The sequence below is a fragment of the Gavia stellata genome, chromosome 12, assembly GCF_030936135.1.
Source record: "Gavia stellata isolate bGavSte3 chromosome 12, bGavSte3.hap2, whole genome shotgun sequence".
Taxonomy (NCBI): Eukaryota; Metazoa; Chordata; class Aves; order Gaviiformes; family Gaviidae; genus Gavia; species Gavia stellata.
In genome coordinates, this window is record NC_082605.1 from 23,779,367 (window position 1) to 23,798,265 (window position 18,899).

General features: G+C 43.2%; 1 protein-coding gene across 1 annotated transcript; it reads left to right on the plus strand.

The window, feature by feature from the left end:
* The first annotated feature begins 258 nt into the window (after window positions 1-258).
* On the plus strand, window positions 259-14,820 carry ARL8B (ADP ribosylation factor like GTPase 8B). Its single transcript, XM_059823061.1, has 7 exons — window positions 259-411; window positions 10,275-10,355; window positions 10,999-11,072; window positions 11,497-11,590; window positions 12,195-12,262; window positions 12,499-12,569; window positions 13,521-14,820. Exons 1-7 carry the CDS (start codon window positions 289-291, stop codon window positions 13,568-13,570), a joined length of 561 nt encoding a protein of 186 aa, XP_059679044.1. The 5' UTR covers window positions 259-288; the 3' UTR covers window positions 13,571-14,820.
* The last annotated feature ends 4,079 nt before the right edge of the window (window positions 14,821-18,899 follow it).

An 18,899-nucleotide genomic window follows, 5' to 3' on the forward strand; every position in this document is an offset into this window, starting at 1 on the left:
GCGCGGCGCTGCCCCGCCTCCGCCCCGCCCTCCGGCCGCCGGCGGTCCTCCCCGGGCGCGGCGCGGGCTGCTGCCGGCAGGGGGCGGCGCGGCGCGGCGCGGGGGCCGGCGGCGGCGCGGCCTCTCTTGGTGCGCCGCGCGGGCCCTGCCGAGGCGTCATATGACCGCGGCGCGGGGGCGAGCCGGGCCGTGTGGGAGCGCGCGGGTGCCCGACAGCCGCCGCCGCCGCCGGAGCCAGTCCCCGGGCCGAGCCTGCCAGTGCCCCCGGCCCGCCTGCCCGCCGCCGCCATGCTGGCGCTGCTCTCCCGGCTGCTGGACTGGTTCCGCTCGCTCTTCTGGAAGGAGGAGATGGAGCTCACCCTGGTGGGGCTGCAGTACTCGGGCAAGACCACCTTCGTCAACGTCATCGCGGTGAGCGGGCCGCGCCGGGCCGGGGGCAGGCCGCGGCGGGGGGCGGCGGGCCCTGGCGGGGCCCTGGCGGGGCCCTGGCGGCCGCGCGGTGCCGGGGGAGCGCCGCGGCCTGTGCAGGCCCGGCGGGAGGGGGCTGGCGCCGAGGCAGCGGCCGGGCCGGGCCGGGAGCGGCCTGGTGTCGGGCCTCGCTCCCAGCGGCCCGCGGCTGACGCCTGCCAGGGCTCCCCCCGTTCCAGGGTCGTGTCTCACACGCGTCGTAGGTAGAGCTGAGCTGCTGGGATGAAGCTGTTCTGCTGAGCTGCCTGGGATGGGAAGCAGGCATGTCTGCCCTTGCTGGGGAGGCTCGCAGGGGAGGTGGCTGAGCCGGCCGTGTGTAGCCTTGATAGCGTGCTGTGCCTCCATAAACCTTTGTGTGCTAACGGGACCCGTAAAGACACCGATAGCCGTATCGGAGCACAGCTCTACAGTGTGCTCTGCAGGCTTGTTTCAGTCAAAGTAGTACTATGCCTGGGCTCACGTTAGCGTAATGCGAAGAGTGTCTGCAGCTACTTTCTCCCATTTGACTCTTTTTCAGTGGTCCTCAGTAAGTGATTTATATGTTTCACACTCACGGGTCTTCTCTCAGATTTTTGCTTATCCTGATTGCTGAAACCTGTGTCAAATAATCTACTTTATCTTCAGGTATGCACTAAGAAGTAAAACTTCCAAGCCTGACAGCAGCAGACTGCTGAACTTGGGCCTACTTATCTGATGATCTGCCTGGAGCAGATGAAGGAAGGGTGTGGGAATCCTCCTACGTGAAGCTTTTCCATTGTTGAACAAGATAAAGAGTGGCTTGCTTAAACGGCTTATTCGGCTTCATCAGTATCCTGTTCTGTGGATGCACGTGGCAGAAAACATTCAAAGAGACGAGCTGGAGTTTGGAAGCCCTTGTAGGGAGACTGAAATGGGAAACTGGGTTTTGCAGGCAGCATGACTGACTTGAGTCCAGTACATCTCGAAGGAGAAAGCTGATGTCTTCAACCTTAGATTGAGCAGACCTTCGGCTTTTTTTTTTTGAGGTTGTCCCCTTAATATTACTGATTATTTTTATGACTATTTATTTAAGTGTCAGTTGAATGAGTTACTAGATAGGAAAAGGACTGTCATTCTCTTGCAGTTATACATAATCCTTGTTACACTGACTAGCTGTCAAAACGTAACCAAGCTCTTATGTAGTTGAAGATGTTAGCGTTCAGTGGGCTTCATGATAATCGCGTGAAATGGGTCCACCCTCGTAAAAAGTAACTCCTCCTCTGCCTAGTTATGTTAGGTGAAAGTTGCTGGACTAACCTGAGAATGCCAGAAGCCTTTTCTTTCCCACACAGTAGTGTCTGCCACTACCTCTGGGCTTGTGTTTCTAAAAATGGAACTCTGAAATGGTTGAACAACCTTAATCTGTGGCTGCTGAGCTGATACTGATCGGTGTGTTCATGCAACTTTGGGCACTGAGGTTACTCCGCAGGTCTTTTTGTCTTCTAGAGTCCTGGATGGTGATGGCACTTGACAAAGTACTGCTTCGCTGTTCTGTCTGTATAGTACCAGCAGCACATCTCCTTCGGGGAGTTATCTCTGAAACTGTGCTGCAGATATGTGGGGTGGTGCAGAATGGTTGTAGTAGTTGCATGTCAGTTTAGTCCATCTAAGTTGTCTCAAATGGTAAAGGTACTCCTAAGTAAAGCTGACATCTGTATCCAGCTTGCTTTGCTAGGGGTTGAATCTTGCAAGGTTTCAACCACATGTTAGGATCACACCCAGACATTTATTTGAGTAAGTGTCATTCAAATAGCCTTGCAAAACTGAGTGAAATAAGGAAGTTGTTATGTGTAATGACACAGCCTAGTTAGCTGGTTGAGGTTTGTAAGCAGCAAGTCACATTTCTGAAGTTTTTAATTAGGAGATCTAGTGACTCTTTACAAAAAACAATGAGGGGACTTGCTCAGGTTGTTATTATTGGTTTTAAAAAAATAATAGCATGAGCTTCGGTTATCGGCGCAATATTGCTTCTTACAGAAGGACTAGTGCTGTCCATGGCATGAAGAGCTAACTTCTTATTAGTTGCTTCCTTGACTGACTTTAATTCAGAGTGTGCATTTGGAAATGAGTGCCAGAAAAGAGTAACTGCTCTCTGCAGGCCAGTTAATGGTTTGCATGGATGTAGCTCTCAGGCATTGGGATTCCTTGAAACTAAAATGAAAGGAATGACACAGCAAGATGCTAGTTCTATAGAATAGCTCTAAAAGCTGGATTGCATACCAGGAACTTGGTATGGCTTATAAGGTTGCATTCTGTTTAAAAAAGGGCTGTTACCAGTCTCTTGACAACAGTGAGTTTAACCTAATATATATCTCTAATGTAATCAATGCCAATCAAATCAGGCATATGTAACTAGAGGGAAAACTCAAGCCAATAACACCGGAGGCTTGATACAAGGCCTGGCTGCCACTGAAGCAGAAAGGCTGTGAAAGGCAGACAATCCAGTTCTAGAATAATCATCTTCTAGGCTGGTAGCTGGTTTGGACCATATTTATTCCTCCAGTGTAAACAGGTACTTAGTTTGTAATCAGACCAAACTTAGTTTGACTAGGAAGTTTAAAAACCAACCTTAGCAGTGAAATCTAGTTATAGCTGGATACAACTAATGCAGCTTCTGCTTTGCTAAGGCTCCGTGTTAGTCACTGTCTCTAATTAGATATTAAGCATAAGTTTTCCGTGTGCGTGAGTAAACTTGCTCACAAGGGAGGATATCATTTCTTCCTGGTCCTGATTTCCATAATGTAGATGGCCTGTGGCTCTTATTCAGAGAAACTGCATGTCATCCCCGTATCACATCTTGAATTGTTAGCTGCTTATCTGAGGGCTTGAAGTGCCCATTATTTACTGGAGTCTGCAGTATCTTCTGTTGTTTGCATCTCTGCAGCGAGTGTCTGAACAGGCTTTCATCAGGCTTGCCATCAAAGCTGCGAGTCGCAGCCACGCTGGTGTGGGGAGGTACGAGAGGCACCCAAGCCCCACAGCCATGTGACGCAACTGAAACGTGACTCAAGTAAACTGACTCTGCTTCCAGGCTGCAGGCAGCGCATGCTGGTGAATAATGGGACACTTGCTCAGTTTCAAAGAAGTACTTCATGGAAGCATGGCGTTTCCTATTGTGAAGTCTTGCTTGAAGCCCGGTAGATTGATCCTTGATCCAGGCGTTTGGCACTGGAACACTGAAGCTCGATAGCCTGATCCTCAGCGGGCAGGAGAGGAGAACTGCAGGGGTGGGAGAGAGTGAGGCTTTCCCAATAACAGTTGTCAGGTTTAAGAGCTAAACTCAACCTGTTCTGTTTGTGGTGATAGGATAAATAAGATCCCTTTATAGGATTTGTGTCAAAGCCTGAATTAGTGTGGTTTGCCTTTTAACTTTGGAATGTCTGACAAACCTTTGAATGAGGCCTTGGTTTCTACAGAGAGGCAATTTTTGGAGCACCTCTCAACAAAAGATGCCTTTGGCTAGTTGGGAGCTGTGACTTCCTTCTGTCCTCACGACTATTATAAGTAACTTTGACTTAAAGAAGCCGCACTGGAGAAGTGTGGAAAAAGATTGCTCTAGAGAGCTTTGCTGCTGCTTTAGTGCCTTGTGAAACACTCAGGTAGGTCCCAAATAGCGTTATGTTGTCACTTCATACGCATGGTAGTTAAGTGAGAAGGTTGATATATTTCTTTAAGTGAAGTGTTTCTTAATCGCAGAGGTCTCTTGAAATGGATTGCCTCACTTCATTAGGTATTAAAGCTAAGATGAAGTGACTCATACTCCAGTTAATAGTCTTTCTTTGAGGTCCTGCTTGGTGTACTCCAGATGGTCTGAAACAGGTGACTGAAATCGGAATCTACTTTTTCCATCATAATCTTAAGTTCCTGCATAGCACTGTTTAAGCAATGGAAGAGCTTCGAGCAGTAACACCTGGAGAAAGATGCTTTCATGACTATCAGAGGCATGAAATGTCCTAAGCTCTTACATGACTGACTTCTAGATAGAAATATGCCTTTTTAGGTCTTGTTTCACTGCTGTGTCGTAGTTACATGATAAGCAGTCCATGTCTTTTTAAGTATTCCATTGAAGTCAGGGTTGGGAAAATAAAAATGCATTTTCTTGTCAGATACCGCTATTTTGCTTTCTGCAGCAATCATTCATAGAAGTGCTGTTGTAAAGCCTTTCAAGGGACTGTTAGAGCACAAGGATTGAAGCTTCTAAACTAGAGTTCAAGCTTCTGAATGTGATCACAACAAGTAGCTGAAACACTGAAGTATTTCAATAGGAAGCTAGATTACAGAAACTAGACTTGATTTGTCCATATACGATGCACTTCTTGGTTGAGGCTATGAATGCTGCAGAGGAGGCTTAGTGTAGGGGTAGCTTTATATAATGGTAAAATGACTCTGCTTTTTTTTAAAAAGAGATTTCTGAGACATGTGGCCTTTTTCTTAGAAAAGACAGAAATTTAGGGCTGAACAGCAGGGCTTAAGGTAGTATGCTAGTTCAGGTGGATTGGGAGTGTCCTGGCTAGAATCCATACTCCAATGATGTTGCCTCCTAGTTGGCTAAGCTTGTTTGTGATTTCTAGATGAATGAAAAGTATTATGACTAAAGATAAAAAAAAAATCTTTGTGTAGCAACAAAGTCTATATGAAGAAATTTGTCCTATAACAGTAATGAATCATGTTAGCTTTATGAGATGCAAGCTAAAGGCTGTCCTGACCTTTTCTGTTGATGTAAAGAATCTCCCTGTGCAAGCTGTGGAATCAAAATCTGGTAGCTGTGAGTTGGTGGTTGAGGACCATGTGGATGGACCATTGTAGGCAGTGTGCTCTGCAGTGCCAGCAGGAGAGAGCTGCTGCTCTAGCTGGAAAGAAAGAAGAGGGAACACTGGTTCTACTGCTGCAGTTTGAGTTCTGCCTTTAATGGTTCCTTTAATGTATTGAAATGAATTTTTAAGGAAGATATAGGAAGCGGGGATTCCAGTCTTACACTCAATTACTTGATCAAGCTGCTTAGGGCTTGGTGCTGACAGTCTGGTAAGCATAATTCCCTGGAAGTTGGCAGTCTTCTGGGTGTGGCTTATGGCTATGGAGAGGCAGATGAAGTATCACAGAATCATTAAGGTTGGAAAAGACCTGCAAGATCATCAAGTCCAACCATCAACCCAACCCCACCATGCCCACTAAACCATGTCCTGCCGTGCCACGTCTACATGTTTTTTGAACACCTCCAGGGATGGTGACTCCACCACCTCCCTGGGCAGCCTCTTCCAGTGCTTCACCACTCTCTCAGGGAAGGAATTTTTCCTGATATCCAGCCTAAACCTCCCCTGGTGCAACTTGAGGCCATTTCTTCTTGTCCTATCACTTGTCACTTGGGAGAAGAGACCAGCACCCACCTCCCCACAAGCCCCTTTCAGGTAATTGTAGAGAGCGATGAGGTCTCCCCTCAACCTCCTCTTCTCCAGACTGAACAACCCCAGCTCCCTCAGCCGCTCCTCATCAGACTTGTGTTCCAGACCCCTCACCAGCTTCATTGCCCTTCTCTGGACACGCCAGTATCTAGAGAAGTAGCCAGAGTGTGGTTTGTTTTAGTTTGGTTTTTTGACTCAAGACAACTGGAAATGGTAGGTTTAGTAAGCAGCTTGTTTTAATATTAACTAAGTATTAAAAAAGACTAAACTTGCATCCTTTGTACACTTCTGGAATGTTAGGTGATGGTAAGTTAAATGCTTGTCCAAAGCCACCTGATCCTACCCTGTGGGGAATGAACTGTACCTGTAACCAGCATGCTGCTGGCTCGTTGCTGATGCAAGACTTCTGTGCGTGCTGGCAGGCAAAGCTGCCCCTGGCCTGTTGGTGGGCTGAGGGAGAGGGTGCAGACCTGGAGAGGCAGTCTGCCAGGGCTACAGGTAAAAAGCAGTGCTCATGGATGTGGCTGTGCTTCGGCATGTACAGTAGTGTTTCAGAGCACACACCAAAGCTAATGTTGGCTGGTGTGTCACAGGTGGGCCAGACTTGGATCTGGTAGTGAGATGGAGAGTGCAATTCATAAATGCTACAGTCTGTGCAAGAGTTAGTGCTGATATTAGATAAAAGGTGAGCTGAACCCAAATGGATTCATGCAGGTAGGTGTCAGCCCTGTACTGGAATACAGTGCAGGGACTTAGTTCAGTCTGGAAACATAAGTATTCAGGCAGGTAAATGAGTTCATGTTGCACTGAAATCACATGCTTGGGTTCTCCAGGAGCTTGGAGTATTGAAAAGGGAGCCTCTCTTAAACCAGGAGGCTTAAAGACTAGTCCTGCAGGTTCTTTCTGCATGTGGTCTCTAAAATTCAGTCTGTTTAGTCTCCCTCTTTCTTATCTTTCACACAGGGGCTAGAGTTACCTTTGTTTTCTGACCTTCAGTGAACAGTTTGTATTAATGCTGCATGGTCTGTATGACCTCAGAGCTAATGGCTTAATTCATAATCACTTCCAGTACACAAGGCTGACCTTCCAGGAGGCCTGGATGAAGTACAGCGTCTGCCTGTTGGAATATTCACAAGTGCTGAAAACAGATGCTATTGCTAGATTTGTAAGCAACTACTCTTGCTGTCCTTGATGAGTGTTTGAGCAATGCTACTGTGTATGACAACAGCCAAGCACTTTCAGACTGGGAATTGAAAATGTTTCTGTGCTTATCAAACTTGTTTTAAAGCTGAGGCCTATTTTAGAAGGAGAAAGCATTGTATTGTGAACACACAGTGATAGGGCTGAGTAATCTGCTCTAGGGGCGACAGAGGGAAGTCTGATTCAAACAGAACTGCGTACTAATAAAAGCATATTCTTCTTGTTCTGCTGTGTGAGTAGCTTTTGCATATGAATACTCTAAGATGCAGCTGAATTCTTGGCTTTTTTCCTCTGTATAGGTAGTAAACAAAAGGTCTCTGAATTCTGGGTTTAGAGAACTGTTTCTGGGCTAAGACAGTTGGATACAATAGCAGAACCTGCCAAAGGAGATCACTGCCTGCTAGCAAAATCCATTACACTTGTTTTAACCATTTTTTGACCTGTCTTAAAAGGTAAGGTGACTGCCAGTAGCTTTCTTTAGGCACACTGACTGTGAACAGAGGAACACCCACACTTACATCAGAGTAAGGTCTTTCAAATGAAGATCTAAGTTGATCAATATGCTCAAAACCTGCAGACAGGTGTGCCCCTCAAAGCTATCAAGTGCCCACCTCACCTCAGAATTCACAGCCTCCAAACTTCCTATAGAGAGAAAGGGCGTGCGTATGTTTTGTAGGCAGCTCAGTGAAGGCACCTGCTACCCTTTCCTTCTGTTTCTGACAGTTCAGAAAGTATGTCAGATAGCGCTGGTTTGTCTCGCCTACAAAGCACAGTACAGAAAGCTGAAACTCAAGTTGTAACTGAGCGACTCCGTAGTGTAGGTTTTAAGCAAGTCAGAACAAGTTTATTTGCAATCTGGATGTGTAGCGTGGGTAGAGAGTACTTGGAAAGTAGAATAAGGTGCAGCAGCTTTTCTGAAGATTCTGTAAAAGCTTCCTTGTGGTGGATCACAGTAATTTCTTCAACATTGCATTAAATGTGTGGCAAATGAGGTGCTGCTCCCACCTGAAGGAATCTGTATCCTAAAAGAGCGGTGAGAGAGCATGGACTATTGATAGGAACAGCTCTCCAGTGAAGAATCTGGAAGCATCTGAGATGGAATAGCTTGACAGCGTATGGGGTAATATGAAGTAGTGCAAAGAGATGGAGGTTCAGGGAGTGCTTGGGAGATGTTTGGTTAGAAGATGTGGATGTAGGGTGTGACTGTAGAGGCAGGAATGCAGTGGTTCTTGAGCAACCATGGCAAACTGACCCTTCAAAGGCAAGATTGGCAGCGAATGCTTTATGAACTGAACTAAACAGCATCAGACATGGAACGCACGGTTAGCCGTCTCCTGCTGAGCTACACATAATCAAACTGGCTGAAATGGACAACTCATACACTGCGCTTTCAGGGCAGGAACAGGAAGCTAATGAACAGGCATTCAGGTTGTGCACCTACCTTGCTAAGTTAGTAGAAAGGTTAGAGTAGTTTCTGAAACGGTGTTGCATGAGATTGATATGTGCTCTTCTGTGTAGCTTAAACAGTTGAAACTTGTTTCAAACGAGAAGGCAGAATACCTGCCTAATGAGGTTTAAGCTGTCCATTTTTCAGGTCATCACTGTTTTTACTGTTGCATTCCTTGGATTCAAGGACTTAATTATTGTTTTACTCCTTTTAAAGACTGTTAGTCTGTATAGCCATGCATCTGGAAAGCAGATCTTAAATGTGAAAAATCACCACCTGTTCAGGGCACTGCTGGCTTCAAATCCAAGCTCTGGATGTATTTCTGTTTTGGAGGTCAACAGCAAGATCAGTGTGCCATTTAACTGAAGGACTTGGCCAAATAAGCCCAGTTGAGACTGCCATCATCTGTATGTTTTCAGCTGACTTCTAATGTTTATCAGCATTATATTGGAGTCTGTATTGTGTGAACCTTGCAGCTTTGGTTTGCTAGTGGAAGATCGCAGGGGATTTTTGGGGGGTGAGGTAGGGGGAACAAGCTGAAGAAAGTGTGGGCTTCTAGGCACAGAAGTGAATGACAAAGCATTGGTATTACAAGCTCATCATCTTCTGATTGCAAACTCTGAACAGCATGTACTCAAAGCATGTCAAGTCAGACTTACTACTTCCAGCTTGTGAGCAGTTGGGCCCTAACTGTATAGGGTGATGTGACATCTGCTTCATAGATCCTAAAAGGCTTTTAACTCAGGCTAGCTTCTCTGTGCAGCATCAGGGGAGAGAAGCAGACTTTCTGCTGCTACGATACTGAACCCTAATTAAACAACTGAATGCATTTGAGTCGACCTTTTTTCCATATCTTGTTGACTGTCTGGTGCTATTACACGTAATGGATGTAGTGAGAAACATAATGACCACTGTGGCTGAGATTCACCTTCTGCCAAATAGCCAAGGGGGCATGGGAGAAATCTGTACTACTGTTGATAACACTTGTTATGGCTCCTGGGTTAGCTACAGGAGATAGCTGTGAACTTGGCTTTCAAGCTGTTGCAGATAAAAGTGTAACAGATAGTAAAACATCTGCCACTAGAGAGCCTCTCTAATACAACACTGTTTTGCAGCAGTTATGTCAGAGCTTAAAGTGATGCTGAACTTCTGGTGGAAACAGGCTGAAATACTCTCCAGTTGCATTTCGATTGCCTCTTCCACTGCTCAACAAGTTGGACACTGTGTGGCCTAGCAGGAAGCAGACCTGTCAGGTCCTTCCACTTTCCAGCCTTTTAAAACTCCTCAGGGGGTTAACCCGTACCTGTGGGTTGGAGGCTTACTCCACAATAGTGATTTATTACTGTAAATGTTGTCCATAGAGTACCTATGGATATTTCTTCTGGATATTTCTAGTTTCTAGGTAAGTAGGAGATCCTGTCGTACAGAACTTGGCTCCAGCAGAAGTAGGTGAATGGCACTCTTCCTATACTTGCCCCATCTGTTAAGCTATGCAGAGCACTTCTCCCCAAGTAACTTTGCTCCCCTGATTGCCTCAACGCTTGAAAAAATTCTTTAAGTGCTTGTAAGAAATTACTTGACTGACTTCACACAAGCCTTAATACACATGAATATAACATCTACAACTTCTTGGCTATAAAGCCTTCAACTGGAAGGCAAATGGTTAGAAGCAGCTTATGGTATTTTACTGTAAAAACTAGCTGCATCAGATAAACACTAACTTCAACTTTCTTTTTTTCCAGTCAGGTCAATTCAGTGAAGATATGATTCCTACTGTGGGCTTCAACATGAGAAAAGTTACGAAGGGTAATGTTACAATAAAGGTATGTTACCATTGTTGACTGTCTCTTTCTAAACCTATGCAAAGTTGTCTTCAGCTTCTAGTTTAAAATTTGTATGTTTGCTCTGTTTTGCTCCTACTGTTGGGACAAATATAGGAAACTGAAGAGGCCCAGCTAAATTTGTCAAATAGCTTAAGAATATGCTTATGTCTGTTTATGGGGTTTCTTAAACAAGAATCTGTGTGTGATTTCCAGGTTCATGGACTAGTTAAAGCAATGTTACGATAATGCTGTCTGGCTTTAATGTGAGTTAATTTTCACATGTTTAGGGCCCAGAGATCCTAGTCTTCTGCTCATCAGTATTGCTTAAGGGAAGGCTTACATCAAAAGCAAAGTTTTAAGTCAATACATCGTATTTTATTTTCCCTGTATTACATGGTGTGAAAACTTGGTACACAGGTGCGTTCTTGCATCTGGTGTAAGATGCTGTAGTTTGCATCTTATGCTATTGGGCCTGCAAGCTTTGAGCAGCTGTACAAGGGATTATTTCTGTTCTAATATGTGAGAGGCCCTGCAGCTGGCCTATGGAGAAAGGAAAAACTATGTTTTGATTTCTTGTCTTATCTTTGCGTGGCATGTTTAAACATAGCACATGGTTAAATTGTCTTTTTCCCCTTGCCTTAAGATTTGGGATATAGGAGGGCAACCACGATTCCGAAGCATGTGGGAGCGATACTGCAGAGGAGTTAATGCTATTGTGTAAGTGTCGTCTTCCTTCAGCTAGTACTGAACTCCAGATTTGCTTCTCTTCTGCGTGTAGCCTTTCTAACAGTGCGTGCTTGACTCGGTAGTACTCATTTTAATTTTTAAACTGTACTGCAACCATATTGACCTTTTCTACCCTTAAGTTCAGGGCTCAGGATGGGTTATTTTCTTATCAGTGTATGGTCTGGAGTACTAACTACTTCCTGTCTGAACTGGGTGTCAGGGCTGTCTAACTGAAAGAATCTTTCATCTACTCTGATCTTAGAGAATTTTTTTGAAAGAACCAAACTCTTTGCTCAGAAGACCTAGCTTTGTTTAAAGCTGTGTTGAATGTGCTCAAAACTGACAGTGTAAGGGAAAGACTGCTGTTTCTGAAGTAGTTCAGTCTCACTGACCTAACCTTAAATTCTCTTTAAAGCTACATGGTAGATGCTGCAGATCGTGAAAAAATAGAAGCCTCTCGAAATGAGCTGCACAATCTTCTAGATAAGCCACAGTTACAAGGAATCCCTGTAAGTAATATTGCCTTTACACAGTATTAAACTTGCTTGAGGAATGTGCGTAACTTCAGCAACTCTGAATTCTGTCTTGAACTCTTAAGTCAAGCGTAAGGCCTAACCTTACTGTTACTATAAGCATGAACAATACCTGCTCCTAGTGCCTTAAATCAAATTGTTGACCTCAGTCAATCCTTCAGTGATCTTATTCTTGTTCAGCACCCACAAAAAAAAAAATCAGAACAGTAGCTTAGAGTAGAATATTCCACAGTATGAGGTTTGTACTCTTTTCTAGAGTCTACTATAGTACAGGGTAACCAGAGTGTAGTACAGAAGTATGGGGTAAGTTTGGGGAATCTCAGCTGAAAGTCTGCTGGGATTGTTCTCAGTTTTATCAGCTGTCATGTTCTCATGCTTGCTTTTTGCACATAACAGTTTATTTGGACCCCGTCTTCCCCTGTGACTAGGTCAATCTTCCTTCTTGATCTGGTTTAATAGTGAATGTCTCGTTCCGTTAGATTTAATAGCTTAGTGCAGACTGCTCGTCGGACTCCCCTGAAGTTGTCTTTTTAAAAAAACCCACAAAACTGCAACCATTTCCTTCTGCTCTGGATTTCAGGTTCTAGTACTTGGAAATAAGAGAGATCTTCCTAATGCTTTGGATGAGAAACAGCTAATTGAAAAGATGTAAGTCTAACCCTTCCTAAAAAAGGCCACTTTAACTCAATAAATGAATTCATGTACATAGGGATGTTAGATCAAGAACCTTGCAGTTTTAAGTAGAAAACCCAGCAACAGGAGGTAGCTGAAACATTGTACAGAAACAAGGTACGTGGAGAAGATGAAGGGGAACAGTTCAGATTCTCAGTTTAAGAGTCCTTGTTATAAGTGAAGTGTGTGTTGAAATGTTCTCTCTTCCATAGGAACCTTGCTGCTATTCAGGACAGAGAAATCTGCTGCTACTCAATTTCTTGCAAAGAGAAAGATAATATAGGTAACTATTAACCTAAAACGCTAAGCATTATGAAGAGCTGTCGGAGGATGGATTGGGGGATTGTAACTTCTTAAACACAAGCTTTCTGGCTTCAGAAAACTGGTAACAAATCAAAGAACAATGTGTAAGGCACTCCTGATGCCTTCTTGTGGCTGCCATGAGATTAACACTGGTTCCTTGGTGGGCTATCATGAGTTTACTGATGAGGGAAACTTCAGGCTGGTGGTCACAGGAACAAGCTATAGAGGATAGCAGAACTGCTTTATATTAAGGACTCAACTTCTTTCCAGGAAAAATGAACAGCCCGTGGAACTCTTCTGGCTTCTTATCCAAGAAGCTCCTGTCACCTTACCTTCAGTTAGAGGTTCAGACATGGTGGACAGGAGAAGCAGATACTCCTTTCTATCATATCTCCCACACAAAGCTCACAGCACAGCTGCGCATCACCGATGCTATAGGGAGGGTGCTGCTGGAAGCATTGGGCTGTTATGATGGTAGTGCATTTCACTTCCTTAGGAGACCCTCTTTCAAGCATGGAGGACCTTGATGCCTTGTACAGTAGGGCTAAACTAACTTTGTTCTCATCAGGTGAGGAGAGGCAGACTGGTTAAACAGAGCGATGTTGATCTAAAACTAACTATGCGAGCCATACCACGGTATCAGATTAAGGGATGTGTTTTTCCTAGAGGTGGAGTTGACTGAGGAACCAGCTTGTCTGGGGCAGTTCCCTTAAATGTTACTTAAAGGATGCTGGGCAGTTATAGGACTAAAGCACAGGCAGCAAGCATTCAAAAAAAGAAATCATTCTGTTGATCTGTCTTGGACCATCCTCTAGAGAAGGGCTGGATATTCCTGTCATGTATTTAAGGACACTGGCATAACAAAGCGATGCCAGTTATACAAATACAGATAGACACTTGAATATGGAACTTCTCTTCTCTTTCCCTTTAGATATCACGCTTCAGTGGCTTATTCAGCATTCAAAATCTAGAAGAAGCTGAAGTCTTCCTGGAATCTCCAGTACCAGTTGGCCATATTCTCAATTGTCCACTTCCCTCCATAATGAGATATTACCCAAAAATCCTGTATCAAGAATCTGCCTTTCACGGTTCATTTCTCATGTGCACTGCTGAAGACTTGTATTCCTATTCTGTCACAAAAAAACTAGAGTTGTCATGATAAAGTCAGCACAAATATTTATTTTACAACCATCTGTGGTGGGAGGGTTTTGGGGGGGGCTTTTTAAAAAAAAAATCTCTCTACCATGTTAACTATGATGGTACACTCTGTTCTGGTTTTTCAGGGCCAGGTTTTTATATGATTTTCAGCAAGTGTTTTATTTCTAGTGTTTAGTGGCTTGAAGATGCTGATGCTTGACAGCATTAAGATTCTGTAAGATGCCACATACAGTAGTTAGAAAACATTTAAGCGTGAGTTGTGGGATACCGATTTATCTCACAAATGCATGTGATGTGTGTATGTAAGCAGAGAAATGGAAACTGTTTGCAGAGGGGAGCACAAGGCATAGATCAGCATCACTAATCTACAGCTGAGATCTTATCCTGTCACTTGAAAAAGAAAACTCTCATGATGAATTAGAAAAGAGTCAACTGTTTAAAATCATTTTGTTGCTTATGTTTAACATTTGTGTGGGGGATGGGAAGGGACTGTTCTGTCAAGCTTTCAAAAATTGGAGTATTCCAGCATGAAAACAAATTGCTAGGAACATCAGACTTTGTTCAAATAAATTTTTCTATCTACAGATACTAGTGGTCTCTATCTGAAACCAGAACACACATTCTGAGCAGCTGCATGACACTTAAATTACTGATGTTTTTGTATAGAGTCAGTTGTTGACCTTTAGCACAGTATCTATGTAATTGTCTAGTGTCTCTCCTGCTCATGAAATGGCTGGGCACAGTTTCACCTGGTGCTATGGCATATCTAGGCTATTGTGACAACTCTAGACCTGCCTGCTTTCTTGATGTAACCATGTGCAAAGTCTGTAAGGTGCAAGATGAAATGTTCTACTGGGTCAAAGCACAAGAGAGCCAATGGATCGATCCTGTTTCTTGACTAGCTCCTGCCGTATAGGGAAGTATGTGTAAACTAAAGATTGTAATGTTTTTGTAGCTTTACTTTCTCAATGACTTCAGTATATTTAAAGGGACAGACTTGTTAAGACTGGTTTGTTCATACAGTAATGTCAGTGTAGCTTACTAGTGTATGCAAATACATGGTACACCTGCTTGTGTTGCCTCACACTGTGTGTGATTCTTCACCTAAATGTAGAGTTTGCATTACGTCGGAGTCTTTGATTGGAAACACTGTTAGTCCATATTGGTTAGGACAAGCCAGTTTTAATTTAGACTGCCATGGCCTTACTGTTCTGTACCAACTATCGCACTGTTGCACAGACACTACATGCTGCCTGCATTCAGTCTGAACTTGCATTTTAACTTTTTGTCCCCTTTCGGTTCTCTGAAGCATGATTTCAATTAATTCATACTCTGGTGCTGTAGAGGAGAGGATATATTAACTTGCTACTGTAGTCCCTAGTTCACCAGGAACTGCTACAGTTACTTTTATTTAGCAAACTTGCTTGTGCCTAAAATAAGGAAACTAAACTAGAATGTGTGAATCTTTGTGGGGGACCAGGTCACTGTTTAGTTAACTGGCCTATAGCTAAACTTGATGTGTTTGGTGTTTATATACTTCACTGCTTTCAGTGTTTATGGCATCCAAACACTACCAATTGTTAACCTGTGCATTACTCTCTGCATGTGAACAACTTATACGATTACTGAACTTTGTAAATACGTGAATTTTTTTTATTTAGGTGGATGCATATGTTGGTTTACTGCTCTTCAGCTTTACTCAATAAACTTATGTTTTGAGGGTTGTATTGACACTTAACTGACTGACTTGAGTTGATGTGGCTTAACTCATGGCAATGGGATGTCTGTCTTCTCTCCCACAAGATTACAGTGGGGGAAGAAGGCTCGGTAAATACCTGAGCTGCTTTACGTTTTGTGGTTCAAATGTTCAAGTGAAATGCTTGTAAAACTACTTTCAGGCCTGGGGCTTTCTCAGTTTACATGAGCAAGCTTAGTTAGTCAGTCTCAGCAGACTTCAGTGCTTTTGTATGTTAATGAAAAGCACCAGTCAGCTGAAGGGTCTTTAAGTAGGGGCAGCCTGTTTTCAGGAGAAAAATGCATGTGTTTACAAGCTTGTTTCTTCTCATCAAGTGTAGAGTAAAAGCTTTGCTTTTCTAGCACAAGTGTCGGATCTAGCAGTGCCTGATCATTCACTGCCAATTAAACCGTAAAGATTCTTATCTCATTGGGAAGTGAGGCTTTCATTGACTGAGGTCTTGAACAAAATCTGTCAGGATTTTAATCTGAAGTTACACTGACTATTCTTCCCAAATACTTCGTTGCATTAATTTCTCTTAGGTCACTGATTAACTTACAGTACCGTATGTCAACATCTTCCAAGTAATGGTAACAAATTGGATGTCTTCTATTCATGGCCTGCTGCCATGTAAGCTTTCAAACTTACTGAGCTGTAACAGGTTAGTTTTTCAGCCTGAGAACTCATCAGTTAGCATCCTTCACGTGTAACTCTGCTGTTGGGAAGGACTAATGAATTCTTGAGTGAAAGATCATGTGCATATTTCTTCAGTTGATGGGAGTTTCCTGCATGCAAAACAAGCTACCTGGAGTTAACATTCAAAGCAAAATGCCTCTAGATGCAAAATCTGAAAACAGTATTACTGCTGTGAGATTTGTCACCATGGTTGGTCTGATACCAGTACGAACCACTTAAATCAGCTGTGGTGTGAACTTGGCCAACAGCTGATTGCTTGAGGTTGTATTGAAGTAATAATTTCTAATTCTAAATGTAAATAGCAAGGAGAGCTACACTGGCCACCTATGATGTGCGTACCCTAAAAAGTACATTTGTTTTACTTCGTGAAATGACTCCACCTAGGTTTTCACAGCTGTTCTTGTACTGTTCTTCCAGATGCCTCTAGTCACTCACGTGGCAGAAACGTAGACCTTGAAGAGACTTTTAGAATCCAGTGCAGAGGATTACACTTTTTCTGTTTCAGGGCTTGATTAACTTGCCAGCTACCTTCATTTTGAAACAGAAGGGAAGTCTAGTAAGTCTTTCCAGAGAAAGTCTGTTCTCACCAGACTTTTCTTTTCCAGAAAAGACTGTTCTCACCACCTTTCAGCCTTGGCCTGAAAAAAAACCTCATCTGGCACAGTTAAGTCCAAGGTTAAACTTTTTCTATTCTAGTAAAGGTGTGGAGCCTAAGATAGGCATTGGCAGTGTTGTCTGCTGAACTTGGATGCTATAGCTGTGCTCTGCTTCTAGAAATCTGTTGGGCCAGTGTAATCTCTCATGATGATTACTTGTCTCAGGCTCTGTAGTGAGCCTGGACAGCAAAAAGTCTGATTAAACTTCCATTCTCTTAACAGAAGTTGCTTTTGGGGATGCATTTTAGTAACAGAAATTATTGTACTTAACATCAACAGCCGTAGACCTGAAACTCTTCTGATGTATCTGCAGTAGGCCTTGACTGTTAGCATATTAAGAAAACTGGGTCTTATGAAAAGGCAAATACTGAGCCAGAGAGTCATGAATATGCATGCGAGTTAGACACCAGTCATATCTTTATGACCTCATGACATGTTGGTATTGTATGGTGTCCTGAGGATTTAAAATAGCCGTCAACTCTAAATAGTTGTTGGTTTTGTTCAGTACAAGTGATCACTCTTACTGATCATAGAGCAGCATGTCTCTAGACTAGACTGGGAAGAAATGTTTGTGTGTGCCCCCACCGTGCCAGGCTGTGTGAAAGTTTTCCTTGGAGTGTTAATGCCCTATCAACTTTAGGGTGGATGGTGGTTTCTTTAAGTGCAATTACAGTGCAGCATAATTCTCATCATCACCCCAAGTACAGCTGAGTGTTTTAGCAGTAGCACAGAGCAATTCTGTCCTACCAGTTGGCAACATGAAAAATGCACAAATGTGGAGCTGTTTCATGATCTGTGGAACTAATAATCTAGTGTCTTATCGATTTGTGTTTTCTCTTTGGATCTTTCTGAAAACAGGTTGGAAAGACGGTCCTTTTTGGATGCTGACATAGAAAACCACATAATCTTCACTTTCTGGTAGAAGAAAGGAGGCCAAAGAAAATGCCTTAAACAGTGTCTCTGGTTAAATTAATATAGTAATGTTGTGCAGGGATCTATAATAACTTGAAGTATGACTTAGCTGGATTATCAAGCTTTTAACTTTTCTAAGGTTTAATTTTATAGTTACTGTGGCTGTGCAATGGCATGTCATGATTTGCTTTGTGCGTGTTTACTGAATGTGAAGGAAATGCGCTTCCTCCCGGTAGCATGCCCCAGCACTGCTCCCGGCTGGCTTGCTTTTGCACTGACCCTGACTAGAGCAAGCTGTGTGAATTCTAAATAGCGGCGTGTAAATCGGGTTATTTAAGCTACCTTGCTAAGAGCGGTGTATTGCCGGTTAGACAAACAGCAAAGCAATGAATCGTGTTAAAGGAGAAGTAATGCGTGAATGCCTGAGACTGGTATGTGCTTCAGGACTTTTATTCCCAAAACGTGAGTGTAGAATGACTTGTCTCACTAAATCATAAACCTTCAATGCGTAGTCTATTGCTTTAGGACTACAGAAGCTGAACGTTTAAGTATGCCTTGGTGAAACATCGGGGAATTTCTTTTACGTGTCACTTAAATGACAAACACGGAATGGCACTCAAAGGGGGTATGCACATACTCTTTTAAAGGAGAAGTATAATATTTGATGTTTTTATTTCCGTCACAGTGGAAGGTGGGTAAGTAGACCTTTGTGCCAGGATTAGTGCCTTTTAATTATGACATTACAGGTTTTGTTCTGTTAAAGGCAACATCTATCATTGTGATCATTTTGAAGTGCTTCAATAAAGTGTTGTTGAAAACCATTCTTTTGCATATTCATCTGTAGTAGTACAGCTGCTTTTATTATTGTTAGAAATATATAAGAAGCCCTCATTACCAAATTGTGGGAAACATTGTTAAACTCAAGCTAAACTAAACACATCTCTGCTAAAATTTAGTTCTTTAGATCATTTGTGAAAGGAGCAAACAGGTTGACTCCTTGAAGCTCTCTTCTAACAATGAAGGGAGTAGGTGGTATCACTTACATGTAGGCAGATACATTCAAGTAGTAAATTCAAGAAATCTTTCCTGGCCTAATTAGGAAACTTCACATTTTGAACAGTAATAAAGCGGTGATCTTGAGTATATGAATGAG